This window comes from Lutjanus erythropterus, chromosome 13 (genome assembly GCF_056507025.1).
Source record: "Lutjanus erythropterus isolate fLutEry1 chromosome 13, fLutEry1.hap2, whole genome shotgun sequence".
In the NCBI taxonomy this organism is placed as follows: Eukaryota; Metazoa; Chordata; class Actinopteri; order Lutjaniformes; family Lutjanidae; genus Lutjanus; species Lutjanus erythropterus.
Window position 1 is genome coordinate 38,735,758 of NC_139329.1, and position 23,730 is coordinate 38,759,487.

At 43.0% G+C, this 23,730-nt stretch overlaps 1 protein-coding gene and 1 pseudogene across 2 annotated transcripts; both read right to left on the reverse strand.

The window, feature by feature from the left end:
• Positions 1-3,879: 3,879 nt before the first annotated feature.
• gpr37a (G protein-coupled receptor 37a) lies at positions 3,880-11,042 on the reverse strand. The gene is made up of 2 exons (XM_084733644.1): positions 9,648-11,042; positions 3,880-5,762 (listed from the first exon to the last, which is right to left on the reverse strand). Exons 1-2 carry the CDS (start codon positions 10,575-10,577, stop codon positions 4,929-4,931), a joined length of 1,764 nt encoding a protein of 587 aa, XP_084589770.1. The 5' UTR covers positions 10,578-11,042; the 3' UTR covers positions 3,880-4,928.
• A 1,556-nt stretch (positions 11,043-12,598) lies between these two features.
• LOC146317115 (NACHT, LRR and PYD domains-containing protein 12-like) lies at positions 12,599-22,235 on the reverse strand (annotated as a pseudogene). The gene is made up of 6 exons (XR_014771753.1): positions 22,088-22,235; positions 21,300-21,436; positions 19,961-20,131; positions 17,377-17,550; positions 15,289-15,462; positions 12,599-14,453 (listed from the first exon to the last, which is right to left on the reverse strand). The product of XR_014771753.1 is annotated as an NACHT, LRR and PYD domains-containing protein 12-like (transcript).
• Between the last annotated feature and the right edge of the window lie 1,495 nt (positions 22,236-23,730).

A 23,730-nucleotide genomic window follows, 5' to 3' on the forward strand; every position in this document is an offset into this window, starting at 1 on the left:
GAGAAAGTATTTGATGTGTCTTGCAGCAGCGTGATGAAACATGAAATATCTTCTCTCTCATCAGTTCCAGATATAATCACAGATATTTGATGGTGTTTTTATGGTTATGCTTCACACGTTGTCTGTGTTTAGGAATGTAAATTTGCTCTAAGCTTCATGCTGGGACTGGCACAAAATGTCCAAATATCTGTCCAAATCAATGGGTCTCAGGCCAAGAAGTAGCTGCCAGTTGGTTGTGAGCTGAGAGCTGAGTTTGTCTCTCACTATCTGGACAAAATTTCTACTTTTCTGAATCATCAGTTCATGACAACATGGTGGTCCTCTAAATCCAAGAACTGTGCCCCTGTGAATCTGCTGCTAATATAGCATAACATTACAAATGCAATATTGATATTTTACTCATAATAATGTCTAATGTCAAATTAATTAATGCTAACATGCTAAATGTAAACATTTTGCAAGGCTCTGTAGTGCTAAAATTAAAATATTAGCATGCTAATATGCTAACAGGTTAAACACTGCATTGGGACAATGGTTAACTGTATTCCTGAAGATTAATAAAGTAGTTATTCTTCTGAATATGCATCAATCCATTATCTGTACCTGCTTATTCCTGGGGGTCACAGGGGGGCTGGTGTGACTCACCAGATGCACACTGCTGGTACAAATCCTGCCACTGGTTGCTTGCTTCAAGCAGTAATCTACGTTTTCAAAGTCCCTGAGAAACAAGAACCTCCGAGCTGCAACCTACATGCTGTGTGGAGTCAGACTTTTCTCCAGCACTGAGCGCTGTGGAGAGACGTCTGGCTATGCAAGACTGCCATTTAAGTTATGCTATGTTTGTACAGCTCCAAGTTTCAGGTTCAGTTTGTGTCAAACAGTTTGTTTCACATCAGGTCTGGACTGGTAGTTCCCACTGTTCACATTAAGAATGTGTTGAGCTGAAAACATCTGCACTACAAACAACATGTGTCTACTTGTACAGTCGTGGTTTGGATAGAAGAAGCAGCAGCTCAGGAGTCGGTCAGGACCTGCAGGCAGCTGTTAACATGCAACACCTGCTGCAGTTTTATTTGGATGCTGGAGCTGTAAAAGGCTCACAGTAACCAGGATGTGTTCGTCAGAGTCCAGACTGCACTGGATCAGACCAGAAACCATCGCTGAAAACTTCTTTCAGTATAAATGAGCCTCGATGTGTTGTGTGTAGTACTGTAGCACTGTTCACTGTGACGGCCAGCTGAGAGGCAGACTCCCTCCATCGTCATGACAACGGGAGGCGAGTACAATGGCGTGCTGTGTCCTCCCCAGCTGGGCGGCGACGGTCATGACGAAACGATGGCGAGAGAGAAAAAAAAAAAAAACAGCTGAGATTTGTGCTGAGCGTGACGCAGCAAATAAACTGATCAAATCAGACGAGGACAAGTTAGGGTTTGTCTGGAAATTTTTTGAGCAAATATAACTAATAACAAAAATGCTAAATACTAAAAAATAATTTTCTTGCATTGACTCTTCGGAGCTGGTTGGTTTCTGTCCATGTCTGAGGAAAGTTGTGTGTTAGACTGACTGTAACTGTGAGTGGATGAGGACACGTTGTGTTGAGTCTGAACTGTACAAACAATGGCAGCTGTGTCCTCCGGACGGACGGCAATGAAGAGTCTCTGCTTCTTTTTTTGCATTAACATGACTTAATGACCATCTCTTTTTATTCTAACTGTGATTATGATGTTGTAAAACTCTACATATCCTATATTCAGTTGCATATTAGTGGTGAGGCTGAATGAAAAACTGATCATCAGCATGTTCTTTGTCCTGACCAGCAGTTTCATACTGTGACTGTCAGAAACACTGCAGTCTTTATGGTACTCACAGGGTTTTATACTGTTTTATACTTCACTGCCTGACATCAGGCAAGAAAGTGACTCAGAAAAGTTGTGAACTAAGAGAAGTTATTTCTGCAGTAAAGGCCACATTTCCACATAGACAATTTTACGTTACGCTCTTCTATGAATTGGGTTGACAAAAAAGCAATCCTGCCTGCATCATCAGTACAACAGATTAACAAATGCATGAGAAAATATCTGATATATGAACAGACTTCATGCTGCAGGTTAATCAAATACAAGGTGATGCACAGACTGCTTTACTCTAAAACAAAACTGAACCGCATCACAAGGATCACTTGCATATCTTTTCTGGTTTTGCTCTACATTATATAACTTGGAATTTTCTCTCCAAAGGCCTATTCCAGAGACACTCGGCCCAACCTGACCATGCCATCTTTGGATGCTCTTTAAAGACATCAGGGCTGCCGTACGATGTGCAGATTGATCAGGTTCAAATGATCAGGGCCCCGTTTCCCAGAGTCTTCGTAGCGCTACGTGCATTGTAAGTTGTAAGCTTAAGGGAGACCTTAAGATACGACTTACGAAGCACGTAGCGCTGCGAAGGCTCTGGGAAACGGGGCCCAGGTTGTTATCAGGCTTCTGCAGAGGATTGATGACGAGCTGATCATTTGAATCAGGTGTGTTGAAGCAGGGAAACATCTAAAACATGCAGGGCGGTGCGCCCTGAGGACCAGGGTTGGGAAACACTGTTTTAAGGTAATGAAAAGACAACAATTATTATATTCAGGAGATTGCATGTTAATGAAAGCATAACTTATTAATATCATATATATATTGATGTCAGCAATATGATTTATTTTATTGACATTTCAGATTTGTTTGCAGTGAGTTTATATAGCGACTTTACTGTTGGAAATAGTATTATTGCTGCCCTCAAAACAACATTTAGTTTTAATTTAAAGTAATAAATTTAAAAAATATATGACGACATCCTAATGATACTCGTCCTTATTTGTAGTATTTTGAGCCTTTTGCTGATTTATTGACAAAGTTGAAATAACTGAGCTTCCATTGAACAAATAAATCAACTGTTTAAATATTAACAAGATTCAAAAATCTATTTTAAAATACTTTTTTAATTATAGTGACACTTCTCTGGTGGCTAAAAAAAAACAATAACTCTGTCATTACATACGTACTGAGTGGTGTACAGTTTTCTGCAATCAAACACAGAGTGAAGAGCAACACACACACACACACACACACACACACACACACACACACACACACACACACACACACACACACACACACACACAGAGCAAGAGCAGCAAACACAACACAGCAGCCATTTTCAATATATTACTGTACGTCCCACTGAATCACACAACACAAGAAGACAACCAAAAACATCCAAAAGAACAAAACTACAGGAGCTGAGAGTCGCCATGACAAAAACTTTAAACCAATTTAAAGTAACATGTTATTTTAATGATCTGTGATTTCTTACTAATTTCCTAGAAAGAGCAATAAATTTGTAGGGATGAACTGATCCACTGGCCACATATCCGATTTTGTGCCTGTCATTGTCACGTGTTCTGCACGATGGTCACGTCATGCACACAGCGGACAAACTGACCGTGATATGACAGTCACCACCACGCTGATTACAGCTCCACAAACTCAGACACATTTGCAGAGCCAGATTGCAACAGTAGGATAAAGAGAAGACAGACAGTCTACAACAGGACAGAGCAGCTGACGATGTCTCAGAACAGCTGTAAACTCTCTAGTTCTTCATGCTAATGTTAGCCAGCAGCAGACTGCTGTTCACAGAGGGACAGTTAAAATCTCACCTCCTGTTCTGACTGAAGAATGAACAACCTGTGTTGATGTGTCTCCTCAAACATTTTCTCATCCAGACTCGTTTAACTTCTGTGTCTGTTTTTCTCACGGCAAAGTTTTACTGCAGCAAACTGTTGCACAGCATCAGTCTCCGGTTTGATCACGTGAGATCACATCCCGCAAAAATATAAAACTATAATAAGGCCTTGCAAAATAAGTTACAAAAATATTTTTGAATGCTGTCAATTATAGTTCTTAGAAAGACTGAAAATCAGAATAGGCCACAATCAGAATCAGCAGGTCAGACCCTTAAAAAAACTAAACAAAACTGGAAATTGGCTAAGAAAGTTGAAATCAGTGCATCTCTATAAATATTAATTTAATTTACAGGGGAAATGGACAGTGGTCAATTGATTTATTAATTCCAAATAACTGCTAACACAGCACAGAAAGTCTTAGTGAGCGCACAGCAGGTCAGATGAAGATGCAAAAATATGGAATCTGTCTACAGAAAAGCAAAAAAATTTAGGTGGACCACTTTTATCCATGTGGTGCAGAATTATTCCCTCTGCTCAGGGATTCAAAATCAACAACAACAAAACAATCAACAATGCAGCATTCAAATATTGATTTGGACATCAATTACCATGGCAACAATAGAGGCATTGAAGAGTTCAGGTCAGCTCTAAAAGGGAATAAAGTTTCCAATGTAAAAAAAAAAAAAATCAACACTTAAAGGAAAGTTAACAACTGCTTATAAATTCAGCATAACTACCTAAACTCTAATTCTGAAATTACAGACTCAATTATCTCGTATCTCAAGATGTTTGTGATCATGACTGAGTCGATGTTGTGAGACGAAGACATGATCACAGAAAAAGTTCAGATCCGTGTCGACTCTCAGCTTCTGTAAAATACAGTGACAGTGAACCAAAAGTTTGACTCAGTGCAGATTCAGTAAAAATACAGGTGAGTTAATTAAAAAGAAAGAAACTAAAGAAATAAAAGCATATAAACTAATCCTGACTGTGATCTTTCAAATAGAAATTCTGTAAACAGTGAACAGACAGACTGTGACGTCTTCCTGACGTCAGTAAACACAAACGTGTTCATCAGTTTGGGGTCGATTCCACTCAAGTTTTAAAAAAACTCAGGAACATACAGCCTGATGTGTCAACGCGTCCACCAATCAAATCCACGTCTGAGTAACAACCCAGACCAGATCTTTGACCTTTGACCTCAGCAGTGTGTCCCCACAGCGGCATAGCCGGCAGAGGTGGACGCCTCGCGGCGGATGGTGCTGAACGGCGACAGCTCCAGCTCGGTGGTGTTGCACTCGTTGTCGCCGTCGCTGGCGGCGGTGGTCGGGGAGCGCGGGGGGCCACACTCGTCGCAGCAGCAGCAGCAGCAGTCCAGGAAGGCTCTGGTGAACGGCTGACAGAGACAGAACAGCAGCACCGGCGTCACCGCCGACTTACAGAAGAGCAGCAGCTGGCTGACCAGCTGCAGGATGTCCAGGGTTCTCCTGGGAACGCCGGCCGCCATGTACACACTCACGATGTTGCAGATGTTCTCTGGAATGATGCAGAAGCCGTAGAGGATGGCCAACGCCACCACGGCGCAGTTCATCTGGCTCTCCAGCTGGATCTGCTTCTTGCTGCTACGGACGCACGCCCGCTCCGCGTGGCGGATCTTGCGGGCTGTGACCAGCGAGCTGCAGATGGTGAACAGCGTTGGCAGGCAGAAGTAGCAGCCAAAGTACCACCAGAGGCGCGCGCCATCGTAGGTGAGTCCCAGGACGTAAAGTGTGTCCGGGAGGTCGGTGGAGATCCGGATCACACAGCGCTCACACGGCGTCACGTCCGGTGGGTCTCCATCCTCAGTGACCAGCTGTCGGATCAGCAGCTCGGGCAGCGCCAGCAGCAGAGCGCCCACCCAGATGACGGCGAGCTTGGCTGTGGTGGACGCCCAGTTCTCGATCATCTCGTAGTACATCTGCACGTTGGTGGCAGCACGAAAACGATCGATGCACAGAGCGCACAGCGTGAAGGTTGTGACCCCGAGAGACGCCACCTGGGAAGAGAAGAAGAACGTCAGGTTACACGTCACAGTGAACTTTAAAATGTTCTCCACACTCGTCTTTCTATTTTAGGAACAGTGACACAGAATAAGACAAGAAGAACACACAGTGCAGACACACACACACACACACACACACACACTCTTCTGCTCGTCGTCATGATGTCACAAACCACATCTGTTGTGTCTCAGCAGCTGTAAACACTTCACACTGTATGAGGGACAACAGACAGGCAAACCAGCTGTGTGTGTGTGTGTGTGTGTGTGTGTGTGTGTGTGTGTGTGTGTGTGTGAGGACAGTGTAACGCTGCTGTGGAGAGTCTCATAAACAAGCAAAGTCCTGATGTCACTTCCTGTCCAGCTGTTGTTCCATTGATTTCTGTAACTCAAAACAATCTCTCACTGGTCGATCAAACTTTTTATGAATCCTTGCTGACTGTATGAATTTGGTATCGTTCAAAAACTACAGTACCCATGAGTTTTTTCCACTGCAGCAGTGTGTGTGTATATGTCAGAGTAAAAGTTTTGTTCTCTTCTTTCCATCTTTTTGTCTGTTATCTCTCTCTCTCTAAACACTTTTACACAGTTTGGATCTTCCTGTTTATTCTCATTTCCTGCCACTCGACCTGCCTGACAGCTGAGTTAGTTTTTCAGATGGATGATGAACGGTTCACATCATCAGACGACTTCAGATGGTTCTGTGATTAGAGAAGTCAAGTTTGCATCCAAATGTACCACAAATTTGACCGGATTTAAAGAAATCTGCAAAAGAAAATGCAAACTAATGCACATTTCTATCCACTGCTGTTCTGTGTGAAAACAGGTGGAACGTATGGAGGTACGGACCTACTTTTCATTTGATAAGATTGTGACAAAATTAATTTTTCACCATTTTCTAATAATCGATTAATCGACAAAATAATCAACAGATTGATCGACTTCAGAGTATTTTGATTTGGGTCATGATGGTTTGTCATTTTTAAAATGTTGGTGCCCAAAGAAACACTAAACACATTTATAACACTGATTACACATATATTTATTTTTTTAAGGATCAAAATTGACAAGATATCATCATCATCATTACCCACAGTGCAACTGGACTGCGAACAGTTTGGGTTGAAGATTTGGGTGTGTTACGCTTGTAGCAGCTCATGCAGCCTGAAGCCTGCAGCAGAGATGAGGAGCAGGTGACATTAATGAGACTCCACACGCTTCACACTCAGACTACAAAAAGTCTTTATACATTTTGTTTTCTCAAATGCACACATTCTTATTTGTTGTGTAAAATCTGTATAGCTTTTCATTTTACTAAACCTGTTTTCCACTGGACTTTGTATTTTGTTTTGCACCATTTTTTTCATCCCAGCCAAGTTTTATTTTATTAGTTTTAATTTTATGATCAATATTCATTGATATCGAGTGATATGAACCTACATTAGCATGATATATTTTTCAGGTGTATCACCCCGGCCTCGGTGAGATCATCCTCATCAGACAGTCTGTCAGGCTGCTGACCTGCGACACTCTGTGGGCTTGTGGGTAATGGTGTTCATTAAGGCAGCTAAGAACAGGAACATTCACTAATTGTGTGTGTGTGTGTGTGTGTGTGTGTGTGTGTGTGTGTGTGTGTGTGTGTTTGTCTGTGTGTGTGTTGGGGGTCCGACCATCACAGAAGCTTTAATCCTCTTGCTGTTTAGTGTGATTACACTCCATTAGACAGTTAGAGGAGACAACAGGACTGATCTCAGATCTGCAGCTCTGCCTAAACTCTGACTGCATGTGCTACTGTATTTTAGTTTTTTGTTTTTTTTTACATGAATAAACTACCAACGAAGAAGTAAAACACTGGCATATCTAATCTTAGTACATTTCTTTTAATTTTAAAAAGTCAATGAAGTGAAATGAGGTGAATAAAACATGCTATTTTTTTCTAGTTGCCTTATAATAAATGTATAATATATGTAAATTTAGTGTGACTCCTTGTAAATGGATTTGAATATAAATGAACAGACTGTAACACGAAGATGACAGTTGGTGACATCAGTAAGTATCAGTGATGTCATGTAGGTCATCGTCTCAAACAAAGAGCTGCTGCTGGTAAGAAGATTAAAGTGAGTGAAAATGACCTTTTGTCTCCAGACTTCACATTAAATGATTTTTCACACCAACCTGCTGATAATGTTTACATGTCAGACAAAAACATGGCAGCTTCCGCACAAAATCACCAACATCTGATTACAAACTGCCAACAGAAAAGGTGCTTAAACCTTCTCCAAAGTTAAATTCAAGCACTTTTCAAGGTGCATTTTCAAGCTCTTCCAGCACCTTACAAGGGTGGTAAATTACACATTTATGTACATGTGATGATGATGATGATCAAGTGATCATTTTCCTTCTTCATCACATTAAATCAGATGTTACTGTGCTGTAAAACAACCAAAATGATCCCTTGTGATAGCATGTTTCAAACCCTGAACAGAGGACCTGTACACCACATGGCCAAAAGCAGTCTTTCTCTAATCTCAGTCTGAGAGACTCTCTTCATTAATCCTGATCTTCACTCTGATTGGACGGCCTGATGTCTCGTGTGCAGCAGGTGTCGCCTTGTTTTCTGCAGCCTGATGTGACGCTGATCAGATTAAAGACCCTTCACATTAGGCGACATTAAACCTGATTTAAACCTCCGTCCCCCTAAATCTCCTCCGATGTGACTCCTTCACACGAACGGGAAAATAAATGTGTAACAACATGAACTGTCACATCTCATCTATGTCAGTTCTGACATTCAAGAAGTTTCAGAGACAGGGAGTAAAGTGAACAGTCCACGTTCTGTTTTCTTAAATTCAGATGATTATCAGAGACTTCAGCAGCCTGAGTTGGAAAAATCTAATTTTCTCCCAAACTTATTGTTAATGCCTGTGATATGGGAATTTGGTACTAAACTGTACTGCAGACGCCTCATATTAGCTTTAGCTGAACCCTTGAAGTGATTTTTACATAAAACAAAAACTGTATATTTTATCCTCCATCACTCATTATGGAAACTCATTAGGAACAGATTGCTTCAGGGACAGTACAGACATGAGGAACATGAGGAATTTGTTCCCAAGTTCCAGTCGTTTAGATCAAAATTTCTTCCCACTGCTTTCTCTCCACCACCACTCACAATCTTAGGAACCTTGGTGCTATCTAGTGAACCAGTGTACATTTCCACCAGTTTTGACTGGAATCATATAATCAAGGATGTCATCAACAGGGGACGCTGCACAATGATCTGAATATGACACGCCCACTTTGGCTCCCAAGGAAAACCTGCTACTTTTCCTGGTCAGGAGTCCCAGTCCTGGTCAGGAATGGGTCGAAGAATGGTTCAAAATTAGGTGCTTGAACTGGAACGGGGCCAGTTCCATGTTGGTGGAAAATGGCCCTGTCTTCCTGCATCCAGTGATGTCACAGTGATGTCACTGGAAGTAAGGAAGAACTACAGGCTATTTCAGCTTGGATTTCTACTTTCTGCCTCTGTGTAGCGGGGGTGGGGGTGGGGTGGGGTGTCACAATGCATCCTGGTACATGTAGGCAATGCTGCAAAGGTTGCAGGCAGCACACACTGAGGAATCTGTTGCTTCAGCTGATTACATTCACCATCAACACTAACATGAACATGAAAAGTGTTGAATGTTCCCTTTAATGGACAGGATGAACAGGGAAATTGTTTAGACTTGAAAAAATGTGAACCTCTCCTTTAATACTGTATTTCTGAATCTGTATAAGATCGAAGATTGAAGACCTGTCAGCTGGTATCTAACTCATCCACACTCAGTCTGCACCATCACCAGACCCCAACCCCCCCCCCCCCCCCCCCCCTTACATCCTCACCTCCAGGTAGGGGATGATCCTGCACGAGAACTCCCCCAGCAGCCAGTTCTTGGTGAGCTCGTGGAACACCACGAGCGGCAGGCAGAAGAAGATGATGACGAAATCCCAGAGCGCGAGGTTGGCGAGCAGCGAGTTGGAGATGCTCCTCATGTAGTAGTTGTGACACACGATGCACATGACCGACACGTTCCCGATGATCCCGACGCTGAAGATGACGGCGGCGGTGATCATGATCGCGTACGCGCCCCACGACTCCGCGGTCACCGGGTAGAACGGGTTCTTCACCTGCTTCCGCCTGGGCCGCGTGTTCACGGGCCCGAGCGGCGTGGTGTCGGGGAAGTCCGGCAGAGTGTAATCCTCCTCCTCATAGTCAGTGGTGTTCAGTCCGAAAGGGGGTTCGGCTTCTTGCTCCTGCGCCATGGCCGCGGCTAAGTCCTCGCTCCGCTTCGTCCTGCGGGATTTTGCGCTCCGTCTTTGCCGCGGGTGGTGTCTGCTCCTCCCGGGGCTACAGGTGAGTCCATGCGGGGTTTGTTTGAGCACTTCTCCCGGGCTGCATCCACCACTCCGCGACTCCTCAGCCTTGTTTAAATCAGTGCGTAAAGCTTCATCTCCGGGTACAGGCCGGATGCGCCGAGCTCCATGTTGCGCATTGCTTTTACGCACAACGCGCCGGTGTGCTTGAGTCCACAACAAGTCAGAGGATGATGGATTTACGGTATCCAGCCACGAGGCCTGCGCACTCGCACCGCGCGTGCCCCCATTGTCCTCCCCGATGACTGTGCGCCATCTCCGGCTCTGCGCATTCTTGTCAGCGGCGGTGGATTCATAATGAGGGCTGAAAGTCGTCTTTGTTTTCTCCCACTGGAACTGACTCGCCACGGCCTCGCTGCAGAGCCACAAACACAGAAACCTCGAAACTGGAAGCAGCATCGTGAGGTTCGGTCTAACCCGTCACATCAAACTGATTGACTGTTTTCCAAAATGATCGATTCATCTCTAGTTTCTGATAATCAGTCCCAGAAAAAAAACAAAATCTCAACTCCAAACTGCCACAAAACTCAGTTTTCCTTCATCTTTGCGCGCAAACTCCTGTCATTAAGTCTTTGCTTGTGTACCAGTGGTGCACCTGTCGGGTTCGGGTGCGTCCCGGAGCGGCTCCAGTCTGGAGGCATCACCAAAGAGACCAGAGCGGAGAAAAAGTCCTCAAACCGGGCTGAAATAAAGTGAACTGACCGTTCAGATCCCCGGCAGAAAAGGGTGGTGACTGAGGCAGAGTGTTGGATCCCGGCCGGGGCAGGTCCACCTTCGTCCCATCAAAGTTTCTGTGCGCTGAAGGAGAAGGAGAGCGCGGAGAAATGCGGCCGCTGGAGACGCCGAGCTGCGTCTGAGAGAGGGGAGAGGACCCGAGAGGAGGAGGAGGAGGAGGAGGAGGAGGAGGAGGAGGAGGGATTCATCTGTCAAACCTGCTGTGATCCGATAATAAACTGAACAAACACTCTGAACTGTAATCTGCTTGGATTATTAGGTGTGAATTACATTAAATTATGATTTCATGAGGACATTTGTTTTATATACAAACAAACAAACAAACTTTTTGATTTTAAAGAATGTAAGAACTTTTGGACATTTTAATGAAGTGACAACAATATCAATTTCTTTAGAGCAGATTACAACATGTCTTCTATTTCCACAGCAGCCAACACTGATAAAAATCCCAAAACGTCACCAGCATCATTTATATGTGCTGTGACTCCTCTCCTGAACTTTCATTGTACAGCAGTATTTAACCCTCTGGACACTCAAGAGGGGCTGGAGACTTAGCAGTGTTTGTTTTTGGGCGTCAGGGGTGTGTTATTCCAATCCAACTGTCTGACAGTGAATTGATTGTTGTTAAAGATTCATTTCCACACATCACTGTGGCTGTTAGGCTCAGCAGTGAACCAGAGCATCTTGGAAAAATGGGGCTCGATAGCAAAACATTGATAGCAGCAGTATCAGCCTCTCTAACACAAACAATAAGACAAAGTGAGAGCATTCAGTTAGCAGGGAGCATGTTTGTTATGTATCAGCCACCTCTTCTGACTGCCGTGAAGGTTCTTGGTAAAATCCCCTGGATCCACGCGAACACATTCCAGAACCCTACGATGACTTTCATCCATCTGTCAGAACAAATGAAACCATTCCTCCTAAAAACCATTAAGGTTTCCACTTACTAGAGCTGGTGTCACCAATGTGGGTCCCACGATGGAACACAGGCCTCCATCATGGTGTCTGTTTCACCATTCAGGCAACAAATTTCTACGACAAACATGGCGACAAGGATGGGATCTGTAATAAGAGGGACTTGTTAGGGAAGTTTCCACATTTAGGCATCATACATTTGCACACACTGGATCAAACTAAGGCCTTGAGGTCATTGGGTGACCTGGACTAAATCTTAACATTGAGACACAACATCTCTTCTTACGACAGCAGATGCAGCTGTTTGGTCCTTTAGGTTAAAACACCCCGGTAGCATTTCTATGACAGCAGAGATCTGTCTCTCTGATTGGAGCAGAGAAAACTGCAATCAGGGTTTGGACATCATTGTCCCTGAGGAATGGGAGGAAAGCATGCTCAGTGAGTCTGTGAGTAAACAAAAGTAAGCAGTAAACAGGAGCATCAAGTGGATGTACTCAGTACAGTACTGGAGTAAATGTACTCGGATACTTTCCACCAGTGGAAATAAAGAAAACAAAGATGGTGCTTTGATGTTTGACTTGAATCCAGCTGCAGCACTTTTTCACCCTTAAAGCTCCTTCAGGGGAAACATGAGGAGAAAAGTGGATTTGAAGACGTTGATCAAATGTCAAATCTTCCTGATTCACAGCTCAACTTGATATTTATGTTGATGGATTTTAGTCGTGTTCATGTCACAGGTTTGAAAGCTGCCAAAACAAAGTAGCTCACAATCACAATCACAAATACTTTATTGATCCTCGGGGGGGAAACTGGTCACGTTACAGCTGCTCCCATTCAACAATACAAACATATAGAAGCACAGAGAAATGACAAGAATAGAAAAAGAACAAGTCTGTCAAAATATCGACGTTCTACTACAATATATAAAAGAGATCATAGAACAATAATAACTAAATATATACAACAGCAAGTTCACAAGTAAATATGGGCCTTATTCTACAATATATACCAGCAATATATTCATATAAAAACAGCAATCAATGGAAAATATGAGAAGAAATAGAAAGAACAAATACATCAACATCGTCATCATCATCATCATCATCATCATCATCTTCATCAGTGGTTATTTAAATTCCTCCAGTTTGATTAAATCAGGGTTTAATGTTTGAACTTGTGTGCTGAGTTGAATTTCAAAGCCAGTTGAACATTTTAAATCCAGTTGAACTAAATGATGAGGACATTGAATTTTTGCCAAATGAAGACAGAAAGCGTCGACATCAGCAGTTGAGAGGAAACGGCGCCATCTGGTGGCAGAAAGCAGCTCCAGCAGGAGCTCCACAACATGAACAACTGCTTCAACACTGATTTCTGAGGGGAAAAAGCTCCACAGGTCGACTTTATGTGTCTGTGTTGATCATGTCATGTGAAAAGCAGCAGGCTCACACATCAAACTGTGATTCACTGATGCTGCAGGAAATATGAGCATCAAAATGTTTTCACTTGTCAAACTTTACATTGAAAACTTTCTGCCTGATCGGCCACATGTGGAGCAAATCCACCGTATGTGTCGCTGATTTCAAAACAAGGCGTCTGCAACATAAAGACAGCAAATGAAAACCATCTTCCACGGCAGAGTAAAGCTTCACGCTGAGTCGTTACCACCTTGTTAAGTCATCATTATCTCATGATTATCATGACTCAGCATGTTGAACCTCAAACTACACAAGTGACAAACAGCTGCTCCACTTTTATCTGTAATGTACAAATAGTTGATAAAAACACAAACAGCAGAGTTCATATTTGTTGAAGCCACAGGAAGTAAGTTGATCATGTGACTGTTTTGATTCTGTCAGAATAAAAACAAATGCATCAGGAGACTGAAGACACGACTGCATTCAGCTCACATGTCTACAGGCTCAGACAGACAGTCAGGTCCATATACGCTGTTTGCAGTAACGTTAATGCTTAGCTAATGTTAGCTAGCAGGTTAGCTGTTAATGTTGACATATATTTGAGGTAGTGGGAGACTCGCGCTGCTGTTGATGTCCAGTGTGATGACGGAGACGCTGGGAAACGTGACTTTGTTTATTTGCTGCTGTAGTTTTCTTTGAACTTTAAGGTCCAGTTGAGAACAGGACGTGTCAAACTGGTGGTGTGGGGAGTTAATTTTAGAAGGAGCATTACAGCCACACTCCGGGGCAGCCACAGCACTGACTGTTTGTCTGTGCTATAATTCCTGCTCTGTCCTCCACACTTCTAAATGTATGTTGGGACTGGATGAACGCAGTTTTTCATTTGGTTCTATTATTGTGGAATCCAGGGGCGCAGTAATGAGGGGAACAGTGGAACTAAGTACCCAGGACCCCAACATCTGGAGGTGGATCTCAGAGCAGGTCAGACTGCAGCACTGACAGTCTTCTCCACTGGTTGTGATTGGTGTGTCAGTCAGTGCTGGATGAAGCTCTCCTCTCCACTCTACCTCCCAGTAACTCGGCCCAGTCAGAGTCTCTCCACACACAAGCTGCTGCTGCTTCAACCTCTGTGGATCATCAGGACACAGCTGATCCTCTCAACACAAACTCCTTCATCATCATCACTCACAATAACAGAGACGGCCTCCAGCTGATGAGAGAAGCAGAGAGACAGCAGGAGTCATAAATCAGTGTTTACAGAGACTCTTCTTCATCACATCCAGTATAAAGAGCAGCAGGACTTCAGTCCTGTTCAGAGCACAAGTGGAGCAGCTGTGGAGCGAAGCTGCTTCCTTTCAGCTCTCATGTTAACCTGTTGGAGTCGACACACTGAGCTGGAAGCTCACAGACCATCAGGTCTGTTGACTCTGCAGATTTCACTCAAGTACACAGTGGAAATAACCTGCTGAGAGTCCCTGAACGCATCATGACTGCAGAAACACAGAGACATTCACTGCTCACTTTAATGATGGATTTACTGCTGTTAGAGTTCAAAGCTGTTAAAAACCAGAGTCTCACTTTGAATATTTCATCTACTTTTCAAATATTAACATGATAAACATGTGAATATTCAAAATATTTGGACAAAACTACAGACACATGGACAGATATATATATTTATGATGTTAAAGGTCCTACATGTTCATACAAAGACTGAAGACAAATCATCAGCTGTGGTTCCTGGACTTCAGCAGGTTCAGGTCTGTACAAAGACCACATGGTTACTAAATGTAACCACGGTTCTATGAAATAAGAGCCAGTGATTTGCAGGCTTCAGTCAGACTGATCTGAGATCTGTGACAAAGATGAACTGATCAATTGTTTAGTGTTGAAACAAACACTTTGAGATCCTGAAGCCTGTCACCGTTCTCCTCTCACAGCTTCACTGAGGAAAACAGGAAATACTGGATCTTTACTTTGATTCAAACTGTGTTTACTTCAATACTGCTGAAACCAGCATGGACTGACTCCGCCCCTCTACTGACCTCACAGTCTCCAGTCGACAGTGTGGACTCTCCACAAGATCAAACAGCTGCTTCACTCCTGAATCCTGCAGGTTGTTGTAGCTCAGGTCCAGATGTGTCAGATGGGAGGGGATGGACTTCAGAGCTGAGACCAGAGAAGCACAGCTGATCTCTGACAAACTGCAGCGCTTCAATCTGAATAAAGAATAAATGATGAAGATCAAAATCCATTTATAATCCAATCAGATGTGTTGAGGTTTTAAATGTGCAGCTCAACATTACTATGTCCTAATCAATGAACTTTTCTCTAAAATGAGCAGAGTGACTTTGTCATTGTGTTATTGTGGATCATCATAATGTCAGCCTTCTACACACATCATCCAAATGTCAGCACAACATTCACACACCTATTCATGTCAACACACATTAATAACATGCTGCTGATCTCAGACCAGTCTGGAATAATCATCAAATCAGACATGTTGTTACTTTCACTTTCATTCTCTTCTGTTTCTTCTCATTCAAACAATCATGTGTCATTTGATGAAAAATACAGACACATGTTTTCTGTACAATTTCAAAATGTTCAATATGAAATCAATCAGACTTTATCAAATAAAAATTCATTTCATCAAGTCCTGCAATTTACAGACATGTTTAACAGCTGTCCCAGCACTTCTGCTGTTTCTGCTGCTTTTAACCCAATAGTTAATAATCATGCAGCTTTATTTTGAAGTTATATTTTGGTGTTTCTGTCTTTATTGGACAGGACAGCTGAAGAGCAGACAGGAAAGGGGGTAGAGAGCGAGGGGATGACATGCAGCAAAGGGCTGCAGGCAGGAGTTGAACCAGCAGCTGCTGCAGAGGACTAACAGCCTCCATACATGAGGCAGACGCTCTACCAACTGAGCTACAGGGCCGCCCTGTTAATAAGCATGAACCTTTAAAAATATACAATACAGAACAGGTCAAGCCTCTGGTTTCATCAGAAATTGATTCTTTGATTAAAGACAGAAATAAAGGCTGGACTCTGGCCAGACGTACTTGGGACCCTGGTCACTTACTTATTTTCAGACAGCTTAGAAACAAATGTCCATCTGCAATAAGAAAGACTAAATCTGATTATTATTTAAATCTAATCCTAAAATCAAATTCAAATCCAGCTCATTTGTGGAAGGCAGTAAATTCTCTTAACCGTAAGTCTTCCATCTCATTTCCTCCTCTCACCACAGCAAATGTCTGTTTTATATCAGAGCATGAGGAGATTTGTGTAGCTTTTAATGAACATTTTTCATCTGCTGGTAACCAGTTTGATCAAACTTACACAGGACCACCTCTGTCCACTATTGATCCAGTCACCCAGATAATGACAACTCCTCCTTTTTCACTGCAGCCTTTCTCTTTTGATGAAGAGGCCGATGCACTCCTTTCTATGGATTCTCAGATTTCTGTGGGAGACGATAAACTTGAGCCCGACTTTTTAAAACTTGCTGCTCCAGTTGTGGTCGGCTACATTACACATATTTTGAAGCTTTCAGTCAAGGCTCAATCCTGGGGTCTGTCCTGTTCACACTTTATATCAATGATATGACCTCAGCTGTCACTGGCTGGAATATTCATCTTTATGCAGATGACACCATTTTGTTGTGTATTGTGAATGATGCACACTCTGACATAAATTCCCCCCAACACTGCTTTTCTCATCTACAAGTTGCACTCAGTAATAATAAACTTCTTCTCAATGCAGACAAATCTAAATTCATGTTGTTCAGCACATCAAAAAATATGAACCTTGACAGCCTCATCATCTCCACCAACAATGGTACAAATATTGAAAGGCTCACAGAGTAGAAGTACCTTGGTATTTGGATCCATGAAAAGTTCACCTTTAAATATCATGTTTCCAAGCTGCTGACTTCTCTACCAATGAAAACTGCTTTCTTTTATAGAAACAGACTCTCCTTTCTGCTGCAGTGTAGAAAGATGCTTGTTGAGGAAACTTTTTTTTATCAGTCTCAGACTCTGGGGATATTTTATAATAAAAAACTTCTCTTGTGGATTTCATTTTGGTAGATATACACTGTACAAGAGCAAAATACATGAACTGACCTCAGAGTCTTCAGTCGACAGTGTGGACTCTCCAGTCCAGCTGACAGAAGCTTCACTCCTGAATCCTTCAGGTTGTTGAGACTCAGGTCCAGATCTGTCAGATGGGAGGGGTTGGACTTCAGAGCTGAGACCAGAGAAGCACAGCTGATCTCTGACAAACTGCAGTCCTTCAATCTGAATAAAGAATAAATGATGAAGATAAAAATCCATTTATAATCCAATCAGATGTGTTGAGGTTTTAAATGTGCAGCTCAACATTACTATGTCCTAATCAACGAACTTTTCTCTAAAATGAGCAGAGTGACTTTGTCATTGTGTTATTGTGGATCATCATAATGTCAGCCTTCTACACACATCATCCAAATGTCAGCACAACATTCACACACCTATTCATGTCAACACACATTAATAACATGCTGCTGATCTCAGACCAGCCTGGAATAATCATCAAATCAGACATGTTGTTACTTTCACTTTCATTCTCTTCTGTTTCTTCTCATTCAAACAATCATGTGTCATTTGATGAAAAATACAGACACATGTTTTCTTTACAATTTCAAAATGTTCAATATGAAATAAATCAGACTTTATCAAAAAAAAAAATCATTTCATCAAGTCCTGAACTTTACAGACATGTTTAACAGCTGTCCCAGCACTTCTGCTGTTTCTGCTACGTTTAACCCAATAATTAATAAACATGCACCTTTATTTTAAGTCATGTTTTGGTGTTTTTGTCTTTATTGGACAGGACAGCTGAAGAGCAGACAGGAAAGGGGGTAGAGAGAGAGGGGATGACATGCAGCAAAGGGCTGCAGGCAGGAGTTGAACCAGCAGCTGCTGCAGAGGACTAACAGCCTCCATACATGAGGCAGACGCTCTACCAACTGAGCTACAGGGCCGCCCTGTTAATAAGCATGAACCTTTAAAAAATATACAATACAGAACAGGTCAAGCCTCTGGTTTCATCAGGAATTGATTCTTCTTTATTCTAGACTTTTTAAAACTTGCTGCTCCAGTTGTGGTCGGCTACATTACACATATTTTGAAGCTTTCAGTCAAGGCTCAATCCTGGGGTCTGTCCTGTTCACACTTTATATCAATGATATGACCTCAGCTGTCACTGGCTGGAATATTCATCTTTATGCAGATGACACCATTTTGTTGTGTATTGTGAATGATGCACACTCTGACATAAATTCCCTCCAACACTGCTTTTCTCATCTACAAGTTGCACTCAGTAATAATAAACTGCTTCTCAATGCAGACAAATCTAAATTCATGTTGTTCAGCACATCAAAAAATATGAACCTTGACAGCCTCATCATCTCCACCAACAATGGTACAAATACTGAAAGGCTCACAGAGTAGAAGTACTTTGGTATTTGGATCCATGAAAAGTTCACCTATAAATATCATGTTTCCAAGCTGCTGACTTCTCTACCAATGAAAACTGCTTTCTTTTATAGAAACAGACTCTCCTTTCTGCTGCAGTGTAGAAAGATGCTTGTTGAGGAAACTTTTTTTTTATCAGTCTCAGACTGTGGTGATATTTTATACATGCACACCTCTGCTGACACTCTGAAGCCCCTGGACTCTGTTTATCACTCTGCCTTCAGATTCATCACTGGAGACAGTTATAACAGCCATCATTGTGACTTGTATACTAAGGTTGGGTGTCCCTCTCTCTGTGTAAGACGTGAAAGACACTGGCTTTTATTGATTTATAAAGATCTTATGGCTCTTTTACCTTCGTACATCAGTTCAATCATTTCTTTTGATGTGGGCTCTTATCAAACTCGGTCTAGTGACTGGATTACACTGCAGCTGTCGACTGTTTTTACTCAGTTTGGAAAATCCACTTTTTCATATTGTGCACCTGTAATGTTGATCAACAGGCAGAACAATTTAAAGCTTTCCTCATTTTTATCCACAGGACAATTTCAATCTTTAACTGTACTGCATTTTAGTTCTAGATGTTCCTGTTTTACCTGATTAATGTCTTCTACATTTGAACTGTTTTTATTTATTATTGACACTTTGATTTATTTCTACAGTTTTATTGTTGCTTTTATTGTTTTTACTTCTTGTTGCCACTTTTATGTAAGTTTCTCTTTGGTGTTTTCTGTGTCTAAGTGCTTTTATTTTTTATTGTTTTACTCTGCGACATTGAAAATGAGTCTCTACCTCAATGTATTTCCAAGTTCAAATAAAGGTTGAATGAATGAATGAAAATACTGTGTTGTGAAGGTTTTGTATAAAAAGACATTCCTGAACATGTGTTGAACTTGTTTGACTTTTTTGATTTCTTGATGTCTCACATGGAACAAAAATGATAAATGTTGATTTAATTTGGCAGCACATTGAAGGATAAATCCTACAGTTTCCTTAATAACATGAATCCAGTTTGACTTCAGACTAAATTCACAGATAAACTGTTCAGACTGACAAACTTTAAAAAAGAGCTGTTGTGATTTGTGCTGAAACAAACCCAGAAAACAAGAGAACTGAAGGAAATTTAAAACTTCTCTTGTGGATTTCATTTTGGTAGATATACACTGTACAAGAGCAAAATACATGAACTGACCTCAGAGTCTCCAGTCGACAGTGTGGACTCTCCAGTCCAGCTGACAGAAGCTTCACTCCTGAATCCTTCAGGTCTCTGTTGTAGCTCAGGTCCAGATGTGTCAGATGGGAGGGGTTGGACTTCAGAGCTGAGACCAGAGAAGCACAGCTGATCTCTGACAAACTGCAGCAACTAAATCTGAATAAAGAATAAATGATGAAGATAAAAATCCATTTATAATCCAATCAGATGTGTTGAGGTTTTAAATGTGCAGCTCAACATTACTATGTCCTAATCAATGAACTTTTCTCTAAAATGAGCAGAGTGACTTTGTCATTGTGTTATTGTGGATCATCATAATGTCAGCCTTCTACACACATCATCCAAATGTCAGCACAACATTCACACACCTATTCATGTCAACACACATTAATAACATGCTGCTGATCTCAGACCAGTCTGGAATAATCATCAAATCAGACATGTTGTTACTTTCACTTTCATTCTCTTCTGTTTCTTCTCATTCAAACAATCATGTGTCATTTGATGAAAAATACAGACACATGTTTTCTGTACAATTTCAAAATGTTCAATATAAAATAAATAAGACTTTATCAAATAAAAATTCATTTCATCAAGTCCTGAACTTTACAGACATGTTTAACAGCTGTCCCAGCACTTCTGCTGCTCTCATTTCAAACCACAGATGTGGACTATCTTCATCACCACCGTCATCTTCATCAACACACAGCTGACTGACTGTGAGCTTCATCCTCATCATCTTTAGAAGTGAGCAGACTGACATGAATGTTGTCTTCATCTTAAATGGAAGCTGCTACCTTATTATTTATGCTCCTGTTTACTGGTCGACTCACAACACAAAGTGACATCATTTTCTGACAGGAAGCATCATCACATGTTGAAGTGTCACCTGTCGTTGGTCAAACATCAGACACCAAACTTCAAACACCTGACTTTGTGTGTGTGTGTGTGTGTTTATGTATCAGTTCCAGTAAAATACTGTGTTGTGAAGGTTTTGTATAAAAAGACATTCTTGAACATGTGTTGAACTTGTTTGACTTTTTTGATTTATTGATGTCTCACATGGAACAAAAATGATAATTGTTGATTTAATTTGGCAGCACATTGAAGGATAAATCCTACAGTTTCCTTAATAACATGAATCCAGTTTGACTTCAGACTAAATTCACAGATAAACTGTTCAGACTGACAAACTTTAAAAAAGAGCTGTTGTGATTTGTGCTGAAACAAACCCAGAAAACAAGAGAACTGAAGGAAATTCAAAACTTCTCTTGTGGATTTCAATTTGGTAGATATACACTGTACAAGAGCAAAATACATGAACTGACCCCAGAGTCTCCAGTCGACAGTGTGGACTCTCCAGTCCAGCTGACAGAAGCTTCACTCCTGAATCCTTCAGGTCTTCATTGAAGCTCAGGTCCAGATGTGTCAGATGGGAGGTGTTGGACTTCAGAGCTGAGACCAGAGAAGCACAGCTGATCTCTGACAAACTGCAGCCCCACAATCTGAATAAAGAATAAATGATGAAGATAAAAATCCATTTATAATCGAATCAGATGTGTTGAGGTTTTAAATGTGCAGCTCAACATTACTATGTCCTAATCAATGAACTTTTCTCTAAAATGAGCAGAGTGACTTTGTCATTGTGTTATTGTGGATCATCATAATGTCAGCCTTCTACACACATCATCCAAATGTCAGCACAACATTCATACACCTATTCATGTCAACACACATTAATAACATGCTGCTGATCTCAGACCAGTCTGGAATAATCATCAAATCAGACATGTTGTTACTTTCACTTTCATTCTCTTCGGTTTCTTCTCATTCAAACAATCATGTGTCATTTAATGAAAAATACAGACACAAATTTTCTGTACAATTTCAAAATGTTCAATATGAAATAAATCACCCCTCCGTGAACCGCCACCTTATCGTGGTGGAGGGGTTTGAGAACCTAAATGATCTTAGGAGCTATGTTGTTGGGGGCTTGTTGCCCCTGGTAGGGTCTCCCAAGGCAAACAGGTCCTAGGTGATGGGTCAGACTAAGAATGGTTCCAAAGCCCCCAATGAAGCGTTTAACACCAGGGTCGTTTACGTCACCCGGATTAGCGTTACCGGGGCCCCACCCTGGAGCCAGACCTGGGTTTGGGGCTCGCAGGCGAGCGCCTGGTGGCCGGGTCTTCGCCCACGGGACCCGGCCGGGCCCAGCCCGAAGGAGCAACGTGGGCCCGCCTTCCCGTAGGCCCATCACCCGTGGGAGGGTTCAGAAGGGGCCGATGCTATGTGGTTTGGGTGGCAGTCTTGGGCGGGGGCTCCGACAACCTAATCCCAGGACATGGAATCTCACAGCGGGGACATGGAATGTCACCTCGCTGGGGGGGAAGGAGCCTGAGCTAGTGCGGGAGGTTGAGCGGTACCGGCTAGAGATAGTCGGGCTCACCTCCACGCACAGTCGGGGCTCTGGAACCCAACTCCTTGAGAGAGGCTAGACTCTTGTCTACTCTGGAGTTGCCCACGGTGAGAGGCGGTGGGCTGGTGTGGGCTTGCTTATAGCCCCCCAGCTCAGCCGCCATGTGTTGGAGTTTTCCCCGGTGAACGAGAGGGTCACCGCCCTGCGCCTTCGGGTCGGGGATAAGTGCCTCACTGTCGTTTCGGCCTATGGGCCGAACAGCAGTGCAGAGTACCTGGCCTTCTTGGAGACCTTGGGAGGGGTGCTGGAAAGTGCTCCGACTGGGGACTCCGTCGTTCTGCTGGGGGACTTCAACGCTCACGTGGATGGCAATGGTGTTACCTGGAGGGGCGTGATTGGGAGGAACGGCCCCCCAGATCTGAACCCGAGTGGTGTTCTGTTATTGGACTTCTGTGCTAGTCACAGTTTGTCCATAACGAACACCATGTTCAAGCATAAGGGTGTCCACCAGTGCACGTGGCACGGGGACGCCCTAGGTCGGAGGTCAATGATCGACTTTGTGGTCGTGTCAACTGACCTCCGGTCGTGTGTCTTGGACACTCGGGTGAAGAGAGGGGCTGAGCTGTCAACTGATCACCACCTGGTGGTGAGTTGGATCCGCTGGCAGGGGAGGAAGCTGGACAGACTTGGCAGGCCCAAACATACTGTGAGGGTCTGTTGGGAACATCTGGTGGAACCATCTGTCAGAGGGGTCTTCAACTCTCACCTCCGGGAGAGCTTTGACCAGATCCCAAGGGAGGCTGGAGACATCGAGTCCGAGTGGACCATGTTCTCTGCCTCCATTGTTGACGCGGCCATTAGGAGCTGTGGCCATAAGGTCTCCGGTGCCTGTCGCGGCGGCAATCCCCGAACCCGGTGGTGGACACCGGAGGTAAGGGATGCCGTCAGGCTGAAGAAGGAGTCCTATTGAGCTTGGTTGGCTCGTGGGACTCCTGAGGCAGCCGACGGGTACCGGCAGGCCAAGCGCGCTGCGGCCCGGGTGGTTGTGGAAGCAAAAACTCGGGTATGGGAAAAGTTCGGGGAGGCCATGGAGGAGGACTACCGGTCGGCCTCGAGGAGATTCTGGCAAACCGTCCGGCGCCTCAGAAGGAGGAAGCAGTACCCTGCCAACACTGTTTACAGTGGTGGTGGGGAGCTGTTGACTTCGACTGGGGATATTGTCGGACAGTGGAAGGAATACTTCGAGGATCTCCTCAATCCCACTGACACGCCTTCCGTAGAGGAAGCAGAGGCTGGGGACCCAGAGGTTGACTCATTCATCACCCAAGCTGAA

What these genes read in the sequence shown, in the direction of transcription:
- gpr37a (XM_084733644.1), bottom strand. Translation starts at nt 10,577, where the DNA reads ATGCTGCTTCCAGTTTCGAGGTTTCTGTGTTTGTGGCTCTGCAGCGAG. An exon ending in GGATCATCCCCTACCTGGAG is followed by an intron (nt 5,763 to 9,647) that starts GTGAGGATGTAA and finishes TTCTCTTCCCAG; the next exon opens with GTGGCGTCTCTCGGGGTCAC.